The sequence below is a fragment of the Equus asinus genome, chromosome 25, assembly GCF_041296235.1.
Source record: "Equus asinus isolate D_3611 breed Donkey chromosome 25, EquAss-T2T_v2, whole genome shotgun sequence".
In the NCBI taxonomy this organism is placed as follows: Eukaryota; Metazoa; Chordata; class Mammalia; order Perissodactyla; family Equidae; genus Equus; species Equus asinus.
The window spans coordinates 29,721,560-29,740,990 of NC_091814.1; the positions used below are offsets into that span (position 1 = coordinate 29,721,560).

Below are 19,431 nucleotides of genomic sequence, written 5' to 3' on the forward strand. Positions count from 1 at the left end.
GTTGTTATTGCCCTCTTTTTTTTTTTTTTTTTTTGGTGAGGAAGATTGGCCCGGAGCTAACTTCTGTTGCCAATCTTCCTCATTTTTGCTTGAGAAAGACTGTCCCTGAGCAAACGTCTGTGCCCATCTCCCTCTATTTTATATGTGGGATGCTGCCACAGCATGGCTTGATGAATGGTATGTAGGTCTGCACCTGGGATCTGAACCCGTGAATCCCAGGCCACCAAAGGCCACCATGAGATTAACCACTACACCACCAGCCTGGCCCCTCAAGGAGCTTGTTAGACATCCTTTTCCTAATCATCTCCCATGAAATTTTAATATCACAGATATATTGTAAATCTATTTATGTGCTGTGTGTATGTCCATACTTTCTACATAAAAAGGGAAGTGTTTTTTTACCCTTTTGGTACTATCCACATTGAAGAACATGCTCTATATAGTTGTGTTTTTGTTCTTGCTTTTTATGACAATATTGTATAGCAGAAAGGCTTGTGCTTTGGAGTCAGCCAGACCTTGATTGAATCCTGGTTTTGTTTTGTTTTTTTCATTTAGTAATTATTTCAACCCAAGTGATTAACTTAATCTGAGTTCCAATTTTCTCATTTATGAGATGAAGATTGTGATTCCTATTTAAAGTCTTTGAAGCTTAATGAGATAATAGATATGAAAACTCCCAGCACAGTGCTAGAAATTGAATAAATATTAGCTTAAAGAAGTCATAGAATGCAGTCACAATTATTTTTCTAAGATGGATTTCGGACAATTTGTCATTCCCTCTGGCCACCCCAAAGAATAAGGGTAGTCCTTTGTTGAGGTCATATTTGTGCTTTTGCTGAGTGGCAAGTACTGTACTGAGATTTTTATATATATTATTTCATTTACTCCTCACAACAATCCTATAAGGTAGCTGTGTCTCATTTTTTAGCTGAGAAAACTGTGGTTGTGCAAGATTCGTAATTTGTGCAAGGTCACATAGCTATTAGGCACTTAAATAAAGGCAGATGACTAGTTTCTCCAGCACGAGGAACTTGAAAGGATAGAAAGATTCTTGTCCTAGTATCAGGACAGGAAACTGTGGAACCCATTTGACAATTAAGATAGTCCTGATTCTTTACAATTGCTTTTTTTCTCTCCATTGGTGAAATCCTATATTGGGACATTCATAAATTGCTTATGGGGATTAATAATAATCCCATATGGGATCAATTGAAGGGATTATTAAGGAAAAAAATCAAAGAATACTCAGTGAAATATCTAAAATACTTCTTTTGCATCCTTTAAATATCATGTGCTTATCTATTTGTTTTATGTCTATACCTGAAAATGGCATATATTATAGACTAGCCCAAATTGAAGTGTGCTTTTAAGAGCCTTGACTCATTGGTGGCTATTTGAAATGCATAAGATGCTGATGTAAAGGTCTTTACTGTATCTTATTAACTGGCCCTATTCATGGCAAACTTGTATCCCATTATAAAGTGACTTCAATTATCTACAGGTAAGTCAGATAATATAATCATGTAATTTTTCAGTGATCTGCTTAATCTGGAAAGGAAAGTGTGATTCTCTTCTTTATTTAAAAACTTTGAAGAAATACAGAGACACAGAAAGTCCAATGATACTAGCAAGGCACTTAGAGGGTCCTGTGGATGTTGCTGAGGAAGCGTGGTGAATCCTGATTTATAAATCTGAAAATTTAAGGTTTACTCAAGCACATTCTCTTTCCTTCTACAAAAGTCTTTTTCTAGTGTGACTTCACTTGTCCCCAGACCTCAATACCTTTATTTTCTTACAGGATTATAAGGAAGAACAAAACCTATCCACAACTTTCTCAGTTTTTCGTGGCATCTGGGCTGCATTTCTACTTTATTAGGTATACAAGTGAGGCCTTTTGAAGTGGCTGGGTGCACCCACATTTCTTCAGAAGCATCATTTAACACCAGATCTTATAGTAGAATTCTGACTTGGGTTCTTTGGAAATAGAGATGATCCTCTGTACATTAATGGTCTCAGTTTTCTCATCTGCAAAAAGAATATCATTTGATGCAATTTAATAAATATTTACTAAGTACTTTTTACTATTTTATAAGCACTGTGCTAGTTATTGGAGGTGATCAAATGAGACAATAGGTGTCAAACTGCTTTACAAGGTTTTAAACACTATGTAAATATAGTTCCACATAATGAGGAATGTTACTAAAATACTCCTTTTACTTGGAGAAAACCATTTTCTAAAATTATGTAATTTTCCTGCCTAAGAGCTCTTCAATTAATGATACGGAACATTGGAAGCATAATCATAATTTTATTCATAATTTCATAGTTTTATTTATCCCAAAGTGCATAAATATTAAATCGACACTGTTTCACCTTTGGGATGGTTTTCTGTAGACACCAAATTAATTTTGAGATCAAAAACAATTGCCTTTGTACCTTAAAGTTTTCTATGTTTCTAATTTGGGAGATAATACTCTCGTTAATTTATAAGGAATCATTTATCTAGAATTATGTTTCTCATATTTCTGTATCTTGATTTGGTTTTCTGTCAAACAGTCAACCTCCACACACTTTCTTCTAAAATTATATATATGTTCTGATCAGTATTCTAGGAATAAGCTCTTACTTCTGACATCCAGATATTTTGGATCATTTTTAAATTTCTCTCTTCATTTATCATTCAGATTGAAAATGGGATGTTTTTGCAACATTTGAAAATGGGATTAGAGGGAATGGTGAAGGGAAAAGAAACCCCAAATTTTTGAGAAGCCATGATTTATTTTATGAATACAGTCTTTCCAAACTAATGATACAGTAGGAGGAAATCAGTTAAAGAAATTGGGTAAAATACTGTGAAAACTTACCCATGGTGGAAATAGCTGCTTTCTACGTCGTATATCCATTTGGTAGTGCAATTGCATGACATCTATATTTTGCTGATTTGGAACCAGATATACTTATTAGTCACATTACCTTCAGTTGCTTTTCTAGTGTTACGTCTAATTTCTTTTGTAGTACAGATCAAAAGAGTAGAGTTCAAGGGCATTGGAGGGTGGAGTGGGGAGGAAAAGGGAGGCCCAGGGTGGTGGGTGGAAAGGGCAAATGGGTGATTTTAAGAAAACAGATTGTGTGTAAGAAGCAAGCTATAAAAATTATTTGCTGTTGACCAACTTATTTGAACAATTGTTTGCTGTCGTTCAAGTCAAAATAGTGCATTTAATTTTAAAAGTAAATATTAGCTTTCCTAAATGAAATTTTATCTGCAATAGGCTGAACGCTGAAAAACATATTCTGTAGGCAAACTGAATATATTTTACCCTCTGTGCTCAGATGACGATACCTTTCCTATGATGGAGAAATGCCTACATCTCTATTATCTTTACTATGAACTAAGTAAATGACCTTTCCGTTAACCACATAGGTAACCTTCACCCTTCTCAGACTCAATTTACTCATCTATAAACGACAGTGAATGCCAGGATCTTCTAGTGCTAAAATTACATAATTCAGTCGTCATATTTGCATGATCAATGATCAAAACATTTAAAATTGAACATGATGGGGTTGAAACAATTTAGAATCCTCTCAAACCTGTCATTTTATTTGAGCATTGTGATACTTTAATTATTTTCTTTCATTTTTCTTTGAAAGAAAACAAGACAAATAGCATGCAATGCTTATTGTCAAACTTGTGACATAAAGTAGCCATATCCAGGGGCTGGCCTGGTGGCGCAGTGGTTAAGTGCACACGTTCTGCTTCAGCGGCCCGGGGTTCACCAGTTCGGATCCCGGGTGTGGACATGGCACTGCTTGGCAAGCCATGCTGTGGTAGGCGTCCCACATATAAAATAGAGGAAGATGGGCATGGATGTTAGCTCAGCGCCTGTCTTACTCAGCAAAAAGAGGAGGATTGGCAGCAGTTAGCTCAGAGCTAATCTTCCTCAAAAAAATAAAAAAATAAAAAGAATTAAAAAAAGAAGCCATATACAAAATATAATTCATGTCTCCTATTTTAACTTGTCTTGTAGCCAGTATGCTTGTCATTGTGAAACTGCCATATGTATGATTGTTCATGTTTCTATTAACTGTCTTACCAAATTTTTTCCCTCCTCAAGGAATTGTTGCTGGTACAGTAATTGTTACCCTAGTTCTAGTCAAAATTTTCTTGGACCGTGGAAAATCAGGGTGAGCAGAAATTCTGATGATTTTAAAAAATTTATTCTTAACTTTTTTGGTAAAACTTGATACTATATCAGTAGATAATACTCTCAGCTTAATTGTGTTTTTTGACATGCTGTCTCTTCATTCCTTTTGTCTGTAATAACTATCCTGGATGAACAGACTTTGTGTCTTTTTTTTTTAACTTCTCAATATATTTAAGAGCACTAACAACATTTCAAGGGAAAGTGATTTGAAAGCCAAAGTTTCCCTTTGAAATCTATTAATCAACTCACCCTTTTCTCTACTAAGTGCAATTTATGATCATATCTGTGTGTTGTACAGAAGCAAAGAAATCTAGGAAAAACCAACCTCTAACATATTGTGGGGTTTTGTTTTGTTTTGTTTTGCCTTTTGGTGAGGAAGATTGGCCCTGAGCTAACACCTGTGCCAATCTTCCTCTATTTGTGTGTGTGGGATGCCACCACAGCATGGCTTGATGAGCAGTGTGTAGGTCCATGCCCAGGATCCAAACCCATGAACCCCGGGGCCACTGAAGCAGAGCAGGTGAACTTAACCACTACGCCACTGGGCCGGCCCCTAACATATTGTTTGGTTCCCTGTGATTAGGCAATTTTTTGAGTTGCGTTTATTTGTTGTGCCAGTTGTGCCAGTCTAGCCACAGACAGCCCAGTGGTTAGGAGGGTGGACTTGGAACCTGACTGCTTGCTTTGAATCCTGAGTCTGCTGTTTAAGCTGTGTAACTGTGAGCAACTTAACCTCTCTATGCCTCAGTTTTCTTATTCGTAAAATATAGTACCTACCTCATAGGATTGTAGTAAGGATTCAAATGAGTTGCCTGCCACCTGTAAGGAGGTTGCAATGTTGCTTGGCACATAGTAAGCCTCAGGAGGTAAAACAGCAGCACACAGAAAAAAGTAATCAGTATTATTTGAAGCATCTGACCTGTATTAAATATGTATAAGTATAATGTCATGCTTGGCCCTGACACATCTTGTAGACAAACAGAGGATTATTTAAATTGACCTTCTTCTGTTTTGTAGATTTCACTGTTCAGAAAATGAATTGTGGAGTTCATATAAACTTGAATTATTTCTAAACTGCCCCAATGCCTGTCTACTTTTTCATTAATGAATTAAGAACAACTATATTTTAATGCTGTTACTAAATTGCCTTTAATGCTGTTACTAAATTCTTTGAGTGATGTAAGCTACTTTTTACCCTCTATAACTCTTTCCTTTCGCCTTCAATTGACAATATTATTTAAGCCTGTTGCAAGCTTAAGCATGTAAATCTTCTTTAAATCACTAAATGGTTCAGTCTTTTGATAAAAATATTTGGCCATTAGGTCTCTTTTTTTGAAATAGTTTTTACAGATGTTTGCTCACTGCCAATAAAGTATTCTGGATGCTATAATAGCACGTGTAGTAAAATATAACTTTCTCTTCAGATTTTTCAGAAACTTTTTAAGAATGTGGTTTAGAGCACAGGAAAAACAACAAAGTTCTAAGTCATATAAAGTGAATTAAGTTGGTACAGATGCCTCAGCAAAACTACTCTGGAAAAAAAAGTAAACTGCCAGTCTTATGTGCTTCCTCGCATTTGTTCCAGCTCTCCTTTTGTAGTAGAGCATTAGCAATTCCCCTTCGAAAGCCAGTGCTTTGGGGCTTGGTAGGTGAGGGCAGCGTGGAAGGTGATGAGTTTCCTGGGTGCTCTCTCTTGGCTGTCATCCGTTTCTTTGCATACTTTGGTAAAATTATTGGCAAACCCCTAAGAAAGAATTTGCCTTTTTCATCTGCACTTAAAAAACACTCCATTTGCCTTATTTTGGAAGTATAAGCTGTTGAGAATAAGGGCTAACTTTATCCTTTCCAAGTTATTCTCCTGATTTCATGACAATTAAAAATTTGATCTTAATGTGGACAGGGAAGGACTTAATTGGTGTGAAGGTGATAATGTATCTTCACCTGGCGATCCCTTGTCCCTCAAAGGATTTATTTACTTCTTTGAGAAGTGTTGGGTATAGACGATAAATTTTAGTGTATAAAAGGGATGTGATTATAAGCAAATGCCAATATTCCTTTTTGATTGAAATTAAAATTATGTAATTCAATTAGTGTTTTCCTTCTCTACTGTTCAGCTCTTATTACACACGAGAACAGCAAAGTGCTCACTGTTGTATCTAATTAGCTATGCTGTGATGCCTCAGAAGTAAGACCTTCTGGTAAACTATGAAAGGTATATGGTTTTATGAAATCACACTTCTGTATCTTGCAAAATGTTCATCAGTACGGTTGGCTTGGGATTTGTCTGTGACTGTTAAACAATAATAGAGACTTAAACCTCTATTATTGTCAGAATTGTTCTTCTTTGTTGAATGGATGACTAACATATTGAATCTCTCATTAGTATCATGTGTCATCAGTTCTCGACTCTTCAGCAACATGCTCATCATCTCACTCTGTGTTTTGCACTCAGTTTATTTTCATGATTGGATGCTAACAGTGCCACAAATACTTGGGGGAAAAACAAAAGATTGATACATTAAGGCTTACAAATAGGAATGCCTTCACTATGACTGTTTGTATCTTGAGATGATTGGCCTATATTATATTTCTTTCTCCTTTTTGCTTGATGGCTTTTAGAGTTTCCACTGTTTAGTAAATATTAAAATTTGTTTTAAGGCACCTTTTGTAAGTCACGTTTATAGATCTGGTGAGATATCTCTTTCATGTTGTTATACAAAATTATTACACAAAAGTAACATAAGTGTATCTGTGAAACTTTCTGGGTGTCTTGCTTTTTGACAAAACTTTCTTCCATTCTACATGTAGTAGTCAGAGGGTTTTCACTGACTTTTAATTTGAAAGTATCTTAGTTGATTCTCATTTGACCACTTAATCTCAAGAAACAAAATCTCAAGTGTCATATTTTAGTTGTTGTTGCGGTAGCTACTGAACTCTAAACTCTACACTTGCTGAGCTTGTCCATTCTTTCTAACCACTAATTTTGCATTTGTTTTGCACCCCAAATTAACTCAACAGCTCTTTTCCATGGTTTATCACATAGTAACTAAAAAGTCAATATTTATCACCAGTAAATAAAATTATTTTGATTTGAACTTTTTTTTTTAACTTTCAGGATGCACATGTATAACATTGACAGTTTGGCTTATGATGCTAGTAACTATTGGCTAGCTGACTTAGCCAAAGAAGAGTTAAGAAGAAAGTGCATACAAGTATACAGAACATTTCTAGTTTCTTAGAACTTTCTGGAGGAGTGGACGCAATAAATGCAGTAGTGCTCTTCGTTCTGCATGTTCTCATTGTCTTTAAGCGCGTAGGAATGTCAACGAAGCAAGGAGAAAAAGGAATTTGTCCTGGAATCACATTCTCAACACTCCTAAGCCTCCTGAAAATAGAATAATTCACAAGATTGAGAGGGATTACTTTCCTAAAAGTGTAGGAAAGTATAGAGGTTTGTTCATGCTTAGAATGTGAGTGTGAAGAAAAGGAAATGTGATTTTTTTTCTCACTAGATATGTAATGTTATTTTTACTTACAGAGGAAATAAAAAAATTAAAAACCTTAATTGGATATTGAAAACAAACACTAAAATCAGACTCGTTTGAGCAAAATTGCCAAAGAGAGATGAACCCCATTATAAAATAATCTTTCTTGCCTGTAAGGCATTTTCCTCTATCCTTATTCCATTGAAATGAGTCTGAATGGGTTGGCAAAATATTTTAAAGGAAATGTTGCTAAGGACACAAAAGTGTTGAGTTTCTTGGTTTAGTTGGTGGCAAAGGAGGAGTATAGAATGAAGGAGTAATTCCTCCTTTGTCACTACAATTTTGTTCTTAGGACAATCTTTTATTGTTTTTTTTTTTTTTGGAAAAGAATCCTATGAAAGGGTGAAAGGTGTCTTCATTGACTTAATGTCTTTAAAAGTATCCAGAGATATTACAATGTTAACATAAAAAAATTCTATATTTCTGAGGTGAGATGTTCATAGCCAAATTATTGTAAATCTTATTCTTTTGTAATATTGATTAATTTATTTTATATTTATTTGTCAATGAACACATTGGTTTTACATGTATAACAAAAAAGTTCAAGAAAATATGTAAAGAAAACTTTATTTTCCCTAAATAGAAATAAATAATTGATCACATATTTTTGTCTCAAGTAGTACTTGAAATTTATTTTCTTAAATGTCAATAAGGGATTCCCTTGCTGCCTCCCATAAGTAGTTTAGAATGCTGTCCTTTGGTTATCACAGTCTGGAACATTTCCAGTTACTTTTAGTGTATTGCTTGTTATTGATTTCCCTAAAGGCAATCACATTAATTTTTAAATTCTTAATATAGTCTTTTCAACTTGCCAGTTACATTTTAGGTTTTGGAACAGACTGGAATATAAGCATAACTAAATTTAACAATAATTATTTTATCATATCCCTTCATCTATTTTGTTGTTGAAGTATTTTAAAGTAAATTCCACAGGCATCATGACATTTCACGGTAAATACTTCAATATGCATTTCTAACAATAAAGACGTTTTTTCAACCTAACCATAATCATCACAACTAACAAGATTAATAATAATTTCCTAATAGTTTCTAATATTAGGAAATGATGTTAGCTCTCCTAAAAGTTCTGTGAATAGCACATATCTGCCTACTAATTCATTCATTTGTTAAATAGGAGGGCCTGCTCTGTCTACTTGCACAATCTAGTGCCTCTTGGGGTAGTAGCAAGGATGGCACTGATTCAGTTATTCAGAAAAATATGTGAGAGCCTGCTATGTGCAGATTACCAGGTGCTGGATGCTGAGATTACCAAGATGACTACAACACAGAGTCTACCCTCAAGTTGCTTATAGTCTACCACAGGAACACTAAAACTATACACTTCTTGAGAGAAAGAATGCAGACTTTTAAGTGTTATAGTAATCACCTGTACAGAATACAGGGGGTGCATAACCTGTCTTTGCTAAGTGGGTGAGTGGCGGGCAGGGAGGCATTCAAGACAGGATGAGAAAGGACAAATAGATGAGATCCACATGGCAGGACTGGGGACTGCAAGTACGGCAGCATGCTCAAAGTAGGAAAGGCTTGAAGCGAGGACTACAGTATATCATTGGTTTAGTGTAAAAGCAAATTATAAATTCAAAACTGTTAACTCCACTTTGATTAAATTAGAAGTTGGAATCAATAGACAGGTTTATAATAGCAAGAAATGTAGATATTGGCAAATATTAAACTTTGACAATACAATACATTGAGTTAGCCTTTATAGCTTATTATTTAGATAAGGGTAAAAGCTGGAAAAGTATTTAACAATCAGTAACCTTGAAGAAAATAACAAACAGGTATGTGGGGGGTAATGGGATTTATAATTACTTTGTATCCTGTTGTCGTAAAGTTGAATAGTTTTATTTTTTCTGCAGGTAAGCTCTCCTGTGAGAGTATACTTTGATTGCAAAGATTGTATTGCCTTTACTCTTGAGACCAATGCTTATTTGTTGTAAGAAATTATACTTGCTTACTGCAGAAATTTGCATTTTATAATATTTAACCCACTATCACTATCAAATTTCTTGGGACACTTGAGCATTAATAGTTGTTGTCTTATCACACCCTAGCCCTGTTTTTTTGGTTAATGCCCAAAGTGGAAATACCTCATTTTCCAACCACCAACCTTGAGTGTTCCCTTCACCCCCCTGCCAAAATTAAAAACAGCCTCTTCCCTAACATTAATACTTCCTTTGCAACCTGCTCCAGTGGTGGCTGGTTTGTTATCATACTTAGTATGCCTCAATATTGAGAGGTTGTGGTGTTTTCCTTCCTTCCCATTGCCACTACTTCCATCTCAAGTCTCTCACACACTCTTTAAAAAGAGTAACTCTTCTTTCACTCTTGTAGGGTAAGTTACTAAAATGTTAAAATTTTTTCCCTGTATTTTCCCTCTCTGAATTCCAAGCAGGTAGCCAAATTTTGGTCTTCCTTGCCGCAGGGGAACATCATGACAGAATGGAAGCAGAGTTGCTTAGAGATAACTCTTGTTCTTGCTTTTCTTTTCTGAAGTCCTATGCTCTCATCATGGACCAAGCTGTGGGGACTGAAGTAGAAGCAGAACCAGGAAGAGAGAAGATTCCTGTGAACAACAAAAAAGACAGATATTGCTAACAATCTCAAAGTCTCCAAGCCAGGCATCTTGACAGTTTTTAGGGTGGGGAGGTAAGGACTCAGAGATGAATTATGTGAAGTGTAGTTTTATATTTTGAAGTTGGGGCTAGCAACTTGTTAAAGGATTAGGTGTGCAGTTAAAAAGAAAGGACTTAAGGATGACACCAAGATTTTCAGTCTGAGCTACAGAAAGGGAGATGTTGCCACTTAATGAGTTGAGGAAGACTTTTGTAACAGAAAGATTAGGAATTTGTTTTCAGACATGTTAAGTTTGAGATGCCTTTTAGACATCAAAGTAGAGATATTGTATAAGTAGTCAAAAATACAAATCTGGAGCTCAGGGGTTTCTAGGCTTGAGATATATACATATGGAAGTCAATAGGAGTACATGTATCAAGGAACCAAAGTGAAGAAAGCCATATGAGGGCTAAGATTGATCTATAGAGGTCATTGGTGGCCTTGACAAAAGCTTTCAGTAGGGTGGTTGTGGGTAAAAGCTAGACTGAGAGGCTAAAACAGAGAATGTGGGGAGAGAAATTGGAGATAGCCAATACAGACATTTATAGGCAACTTTTTTGAGAAGTTTTGCCGAAAAGTTGGTGCAGAGAAATAGGATGTTTGCTGGACATCAATGTAGGATCAAGAGAGGTTTTATTTTAAGACATGGGGAAAATTATATCATGTTGCATGCTGATGGATATGACACAGGAGAGAGGGGGAAGAATTTCTAAAGTCCCTGAGGAAGTGAGCGGTAATTGATTTCATCCTGAGAAGCAGTGTAGCTGGTGATTAAGAGCATGCATTCCGTACACAGACTCGGCTCAGATTGGAGTCCCGTCATTTAACAGCTGTTTGACTCTAGGAAAGTTCCTTGTCCATGTACCTTAGTTATCTATCTATCAAGTGATTTTCCATCTGTAAAGTGGGGACACATAGGATTATTGTAAGAATTAAATAAATCAATATACATAAAGTGCTTAGGATAGTGCAAGCTACTTAGGAAGTGCTCAGTAAGTTTTAGCTCTTTTTAGTGCACAGCTGGAGATATTGGCCTTAGATAAAAGCAGATAGGTAGGAAGGTAGCGTGTAAGGACACAGTTGCAGGTCACGGGGGATGTCATGGTGATGGCTTTTGGAAACTTGCTTCAAATTTCTTCTGTTTCCTCAGTGATATACAAAGCAAGGTCATCATGAGAATGCGATGTTATATGTTTGAAGAGAGGAAGAGAAGAAAGAACTAGAGAAATTTGGTAAAATTAGTGAGTAATGCTAAGGGCCCAGCTGATGTAAATGCTCATGAATATAGATTGCAACCATTAAGCTTGAAGTGTCCTGGACATCTAAACATGACTCCAAAAAAATGAGATAGTGGATGATGTATTCTGATGGCATGAGATCCAGAGGAAAGGGTTTTGTGATGAGGAAGGAAAGAGATTGGTCTGCAAATAGCAATGATGAAAAAAGTAGGACACCAACTTCACACCCAGGCCAGGTAATATGTGGAGTGAAGTAGATCAATGAGAGATGGTTTTGCCTTACCAGAGATTTGTCTACAAATTCAAGCCCACTGTACATTCCTCTTCCATGTGTTATTGCAATCTGCCTACTTTCTGTTCACTCATTCATGCTTATTGAGGGACTTACATATGATATAGATATGATTTATATGTATATATTAGATCTGTCTGCTCAGAAAGCCTAGAAATGATGAGACTCCAGATCCAGATTTCTAAATACCTTTTTCTGATAAAAGAAATCAGAGTTCCTTGGAGAAAATGGCTGATTCCAGTCCTGGGGCAGGGAAAGTATAAGGTAAGCCTGGAACACCTTATGATATCGGAATTTAAGGGTTCCAGAAAATAAGTAAGTACTCAACAATTGATGGTGACATGTCAAAAGGACTCAGAAGCCAGCGTGAATACGCTCCCACTGACCAAACCTGGAACAATTAGAGAAAAAAATAATAATGGCAATGGATTATAACATTAAAAAAATAAGAATTCTAGCCCATCCTGATATAAATGAGTAAATAAGGAAAAGGAAAGTTCCTTCCTTATAGCAGAATTCCAGCTAATACTGTAGAAAGAATGATACGATTTGAAAATCAGCATTTGGCAACCATCAGTAATTATTTTATGCAAGAATCACCAATGGAATCTGAAATAGTGAGTCAAAGTTTGATGAGAAAGGGGATAATTGTATATTCTCCAGTTTTTTCCCCACAAGATACTTATTAATTACAAATTGTAACTTTATAGTATAGAAACCTGGCAAACTACTTTAACCAACTGATCAAAATTAGCATCATCAATAACAGGACAAACACATGAAGTTCCTCCTGATAGGATAGAAAAACTCAGCATCATTTCTGTGGTATTCCTGTGAAAAATGCATAATCTCAATCAAATTATGAGGAAGCATCAGAAAAAAAAGCCAATTTGAGGGACATTCTACAAAATAGCCAGTCTGTACTCCTGCAAAGTGATAAGGTCATGAAAATCAAGTAGAAGAATGGAAATAATAAAGATGAGCACAAAACTCATTGACACAGAAAACAGAAAAATAATAGAGAAAACCAATGAAACCAAAACTCAGATCTTTAAAAACTTCTATTTAGACTGATAAAGAACAGAGAGAAGACAAAAATCACAATTATCAGTAATGCAGTAGAACACATCACTCACCACAGAGCCAGGTCATTAAAAGAAAAAAATAAGAGAATACTAATTTTATACCAATAAATTCAACTTTCTACCAATAAATTCAACAAATTGGATGAAATGAACAAATTAATTGAATGAGACAAATTACAAAGACTGATTCAATAAGAATACAAAACTTGAATAGCCTTATATTAATTCAAGAAGCTATTTTTAATTAATCTTTCCAAAAAGAAAACTTCACGTCCAGATGGCTTCACAGTAAAGTCCAACATTTACTGAAGAAATAATACCAATCTACACAAACTCTTTCAGAAAATAGAGAACATGTCCAAACCCGTTTTATGAGGACAAAGACATCACAAGAAAACAGAACTACAAACCAATATCTTTCATGAACATAAACACAAATATCCTTAACAAAATTTTAGCAAAACAAACCCAAAGATGTATAAAAGAATATGGTACATCATGATCAAATGAGTTTTATTCCATGAGTAAAAGATTGTTTTAACATATCCAAAAGTCAATCAATGTAATTGCCATATTAATAGAATGAAGAAGAAAACCATATGATCATTTCAATAGATGCAGAAGAGGTGTTTGATAAAGTTCAACACTAAGTCCTGATAAAATCTTTCAGCAATAGAAGGGAAATTTTTAAATCTAATTAAGGGCATCTTCAGCAAATCTACAACTTTCGTTGTACTCAATAGTAAAAGGCTTAATGCTTTCTGCCTAAGAAAAGGAAAAGGCATGGATATCTACTGTACTACTCCTTCCTTTTTTTTTTTTTTTTTTTTTACTCTGTCTACTTCTATTCAACATTTCGCTGGAGGTTTCAGCCAATGCAATAAGGCAAAAAAAGAAAAAAGTCAATGAATTGGAAAGGTAGAAATAAAGTTATCTTTATTGGCAAATGATATGATCATGTGTATAGAAAAGAATCTACTAGAACTAACGTGAATTTAGTAAGGTCACAGGATACAATGTTAATATGCAAACAACAATTGTCATTTTATATGCCAGCAATGAACAGTTAGAAAATGAAATTTTAAGAACATTTTCAATAGCATACAAAATCAGGAAATATTTAGAGATACATTTTATAAAACATGGAAGAACTCTACAAAGAAAACTACAAAATTTTGCTGACAGAAATATAGACTTAAATAAATGATATATCATTTTCATGAATTGGAAGACTTAGTGTTGTTAAGTTATAAATTCTCCACACATCAATCTATAATCCCAGGAGGGATTTTAAGAAACTGATCCTAAAATTTCTGCAGAAATGTAAATTTCCCCTTTTAATCCTTTTTTCCCAGTTGTTATTTTTTAAAAGAGATCAGAAAATTAAAGGCTACATCTCTCAGACTCTCTTGAAACTAGGAGACTGGAGGGAAATTGTGTCTACCATGTAAAAGCAGTCATATAATATTCAGAGATCAGAATTAAGGCATAGGCCAATTTCTTCCTGCTGCTTCTCCTTCTAAAAAGCTAAGATCAGATGTAGGTAAATGTTTGTGGCCGTTTTCCACTTTCCTTTATCTAGTTATCAACATCATGAGATTAAAAATGCGTTGCAGAAGTAGTGGTGACAGCAGCAGCTTCCTGACCTCCAGATCATGATTTCAGTGATGCGGCCTTGAAATCAATAGTCCAAAAGTGACTTCTAGCCTTCTCAGCTCTTTCTTTTAAAGAAATTTGGAGGGATTTCTGTTTTCTGCACTGAAATGTGGCTAATTCAATGCTCCACAAGTCTTAAGGTTTTATTTTAATCTGTTTCTTTCCCTTTGCCATGAAGTATTGCCTTCTGATTCACTAAGTCTCTCTTAAACTGTGTCCCCATAGAGGTGATATTATTACTTGAGATTGCAATTTGAAATGATTACATTGTTCATTTCCAAGATTTCTAGTTGTTTTTTATCTGACAGTTTTTGCTTCATATCCGCCTGTTTTTGTTTAGTTCTTAGTGAATGTTTATCCTACATTAATTTCACAAACATACTTATTTGATGCCCTTATTATAGTTTTCTATTAAAACGAATTTCATCCATGGTGAATTCCTGTCTAAATGTTGATTTTTATTGGCCATCTCTTTTGACATTACATTTTTTCACACGTTTTACACTTGTGATTTGCAATTTTTTTAAATCATCTGTCAATCTACCAGAAAGAAGGGAATTCTCCCTCTAAATTTCTGAGCACTGTTTTTTCAAGGCTAAAATACATTTATTATTTTTTTCCTTTTTAGTTGAAGTTCACAGAATGTATTAAACCTTAAAATACAATTTATAAAGGTTGCTGGATAAGTTGAAACAACAACAAATTCTGCATATCACAGCATATCCAATGTGTTTTTAGATAAATACTAAATTTGATAGGTTTTACCAAGCACATATTTTATAAATACTGTACTTTTAAAGTTAAAGTTTTATTTTGAGATAATTGTAGATTTACAAGTTATTCTAAGCAATAACCCAGAGAGGTCTTATGTTCCCTTTACTCATTTTCCTCCAATGGTCATATCTTGCGTTACTATTGTACAATATCACAACCAGGATATTGACATACAATCCACACATCTTATCTAGATTCCTCAGTTTTACTTGTACTCATTTGCATGTATATTTATTTAGTTCTGTGCAACTTTGTTACATGCAGGTTCATATCTCCAACATCATAGTCAAGATAGAGCAGAGTTTCACCACCACAATGATCTCTCCTGTTGCCCTTTTGTAATCATACCCACCTCCCTCCTGCTACCCGTTTCTGGCTCCTCATCCCTGATCCCTGGCAACCACTAATCTATCTTTCTTTTCTTATTTTTGTTTTTATTTTTTTGAGGAAGATTAACCCTGAGCTAACATCTGCCGCCAATCCTCCTCTTCTTGCTGAGGAAGAGTGGCCCTGAGCTACCAGCTGTGCCCAGCTTCCTCTATTTTATATGTGGGACACCCACCAGAGCATGGCTTGATAAGCAGTGCATATGTTGGCTCCCGGGATCCAAACTAGCGAACCCTGGGCCACCAAAGCAGAACGCACGAATTTAACTGCTATGCCACCAGGCAGGCCCCCTAATCTTTTTCATTCTATAAGTTTGTCATTTCAAGAATGTTATATGATGGAGTCATACAGTATGTAACTCTTTGAGATTGGCTATTTCATCTGAGCACTTTCTAGAACTGTAGTCATTATGTTCGAATAGTATTTCTACCACCTCGGGAAGCACGCAGCATTAATCTCTGTACTGTTCTTGACAAGGGGGTCAGCCTGAATTTAATCATGAGCAAATGGTCAGACAACTACATAATGCAGACCATTGAGCCAGACAACTGTCCCTACCTCTACAAACATGTCAATGTCACACTACCAAAAACAATCACGAAAGGCGAGGAGATGTTTTTGGATCAAAAGCACTAAAGAAATTTAGTAACACAACCTTTTCAGTCCTTTGAAACTCCAAATATCTCTTCTCCTTTTTGTCATCTTATTTGTGGTGACATTAACTGTTTGAAGAAAGACAGGCAAGTTGTCTTGTTCAATGGTTTAAATTCTGCACTCATCTCATAACTACCTCATGATTTAATTTAGGCTAAACGTTTTCAGCGAGAACACTGCATAGTTAACTGTGTCTTCATACTACAGCCCATCTGGTGGCAAAGAATGCCCAGTTTGTCATGTTGTCTGCTGCCAGTTGCTCCTGATTGCGGTGCTGTACAAGATGGGAACTGAGAGCAGCAAGGGTTAAGGTCTCTCATAACCGTGTGCCAATCTAGGCAGTGGTCTCCTTAGTGATTTATCACAATTGGAGGCTGAAGGACTGGGATTTCTCCCCTCAAACCAGGCTTTGGAGTAAAAATTGTGGAGAGTGCTTTGTGGTTGTTATGTTGATTCTCAGCAAAGGATCCCTTCAGTGTTCTGTTTGGGCTTTAAAGCTGGTTGAGACTTTTCCCATCAATGATGAAACCACATCAATGATGCAGTTTCTTTCAAATCAGCAATATCGTCTCTTAGTTTCAGAGTTCTTGGTATCTGAGAGAGAAGAAAATCCAGTGTGAGTCTTTGTCAGGTCCCATTGATAGCTGAGCCTGGAGGGATGGCTATGTGGTGACAGAGGCCAGCAGGATGCTGAGCTCCTGTTGAGGGGAGGAGCTGAAGGAGGAGCACAGGCTGCTGAAGGGGAAAGTGAGAGCCACAAGGTAGAAGAAACACCTCCCTGCACTTCCATCCAGGCTGTGGTGCAGCATCGAGGGACACCCTGTCCTCACCCCACCAGGAGCCTGGTGACATCCCAGCTCAGAGCGGCTGCAGAGCCTTAGCCAGAGCCCTACCAGCCTTTCCTCAGCAGCCACTTCACACCTGAAGCCCCTCAGTCTGGAGCAAAGTGATGGCTTTCCCACACCTCCCAGGGAGAGATGTGCTTAGCATCCATCGTGCACATTTGGAAACAGACTGCTGTCAGAAGTAGAGGACCCTTGGCAGAGAAACATACGCTCTTTAACTCTATGTCGCTGTTCTCTGAGGAGGAGTGGCAGGTTATGGGAGAGCCCTAGAATGTGAGAACAACAGGGACCTCAGAATATATCCGAATCCAGTTCCACGTTTTACAGATGAGGAGGTGTGGTGCCAAAGGGCTAAGGACTAACTAAAGCCAAATGCCCTTTTATTGACGACCCTGAACTGAAAGCCAGGCCTCAGGCCCTTTCTGTACATTTGGGGAAAGGTGAGAGGAAAGGCTTCAATCTGGAGGTGTTCAGGCACAGAGGCTGTTAGGTCATCTTAGGTGGAAAGGAATAAGGTTTTACAGAGAAATTCCTCTCCCATGAGACTGGGGAAAGACCCTCCGAAAGGAGAAACTCAAAATGGAATTAGCAAAAAGAGAGCAAGGAGTGTAACTAGGGCCCCACTCATTTTCATCCCATGGGCACCAACATTCTCTGAAGGTAAATTCACTCCAGGATACGTCTTACAGCATTTGTAGGAATATTCTCAATAGGTAGACCCACAAAACTCTGAAACGGAAATGAAAAGCATTAGTTTTAGTTATCCTAGATTTTCATCAATTCTTTCCAAACTTCCCCTAAAAAAAATCTCTTTTCATATTGTGTGCCAGGGTAAAGAAAGCCATGAAAAGGAATAAACAAAGGAGAACAAGACCCAAGAGTCTTTATTTGGATTTTGCATAAGGAGAAAATTTGATAAAAAATAATTTTTTCCGATCCGCAGTCTGAACCTATTAGTGGGCTGTGAAATCAATTCAGCGAATAGCGGACTGCAGGTTTCATTTTCAAAGTAGAAAAGAAAGAATTCAATTCCATTACTTGTAATAGGAGAGGTATTAGTTTTTATACACTGGGTTTCTATGTAATATTATTTCTTACTGTATCTTGTACTATAAAAATTGCGAGAAACTTTGATCTGAATGGAGAGAGCATGTGTCTAACCCATCCATCTATCTTTTTCCTCTTCTGTTTTCTCCAGGCTGTACAGAGTTCTGTGGAGAGAGGAACGCTGCTTCCATCCCTGGCTGATATTCAGCTTTTCTGTGAAGTAGCCACACACATAGGAAACTTGAGTACTGATGACTGAGATCCTACCAGATCCATAGTCTTTCTAATTCCTACATGCATCTTAGTGGAGCTTTTTAAGATACTGATACCCAAATCCCACCCCAGAACAATTAAATCAGAATCTCAAGGTAGTGGGTCAAGGCATTCATGTCAGTTCATAGCTCTCTCAGTGTTTATTTTATGATAGCATGATTTACATCCTTTAAAATTACTCACTAAACCTCCCCTATTTCACACCATTCCTTTTTCTTCTCATCTTTTCCACTATGAGTTTCTTTCTACTGTTCCTAAAGATTTCGGTCTTCCATCTGACAAACTCAGATAAATCACTTTCCTTCTCAACTGGATTTGTATTCTTGTGTATCTCCCTGGGTCTTCTTAAAGCTGGCCCACGGCCCAGTGGCACAGGCACTAAGTTCCCACTTTCTGCTTCAGTGGCCCAGGGCTCACCAGTTCAGATCCCAGGTGCAGACCTACACACTGCTTGTCAAGCCATGCTGTGGTAGGCATCCCACATATAAAATAGAGGAAGATGGGCATGGATGTCAGCTCAGGGCCAGTCTTCCTGAGCAAAAAGAGGAGACTTGGTGGTAGATGTTAGCTCAGGGCTACTCTTCCACAAAAAATTAATTAAAAAAAAAAAAAAAAGCTGGCCCAAAGTTATTTCACTACAATGCTCTCCTATATTTCCTGGTCTCAGATACAGCTCAGTTCATTGTTCTAGATTCTTCACTGAATATCTAGAACTGGTAATGGGAGTGACAAAGAGAGATCTGAATGCCTAAGTGTCTCATGCTCTATGCATTTTAGAAACCTGGCCTCTGCG

The 19,431-nt window shown here is 36.5% G+C and overlaps 1 protein-coding gene across 15 annotated transcripts in view; it reads left to right on the plus strand.

Annotated features, from left to right (window-relative positions):
* The window catches only part of CD55 (CD55 molecule (Cromer blood group)), a 39,960-nt gene extending 20,735 nt beyond the window's left edge, over positions 1 to 19,225 (plus strand). For 3 of the 15 annotated variants that reach the window (XM_070498121.1, XM_044757901.2, XM_044757902.2), the window contains exons 10-11: positions 4,116 to 4,185; positions 7,321 to 8,358. In XM_070498121.1, coding sequence (XP_070354222.1) covers positions 4,116 to 4,185; positions 7,321 to 7,444 — 194 coding nt within the window. In that variant the 3' untranslated portion in view covers positions 7,445 to 8,358. Of the gene's footprint in view, positions 1 to 1,798; positions 1,920 to 4,115; positions 4,186 to 6,319; positions 6,418 to 7,320; positions 8,364 to 10,267; positions 12,921 to 18,516 lie in introns of those variants that run through there. The other 12 variants (XM_070498126.1, XM_070498132.1, XM_070498129.1 and 9 more) reach the window with 10 other exon arrangements.
* The last annotated feature ends 206 nt before the right edge of the window (positions 19,226 to 19,431 follow it).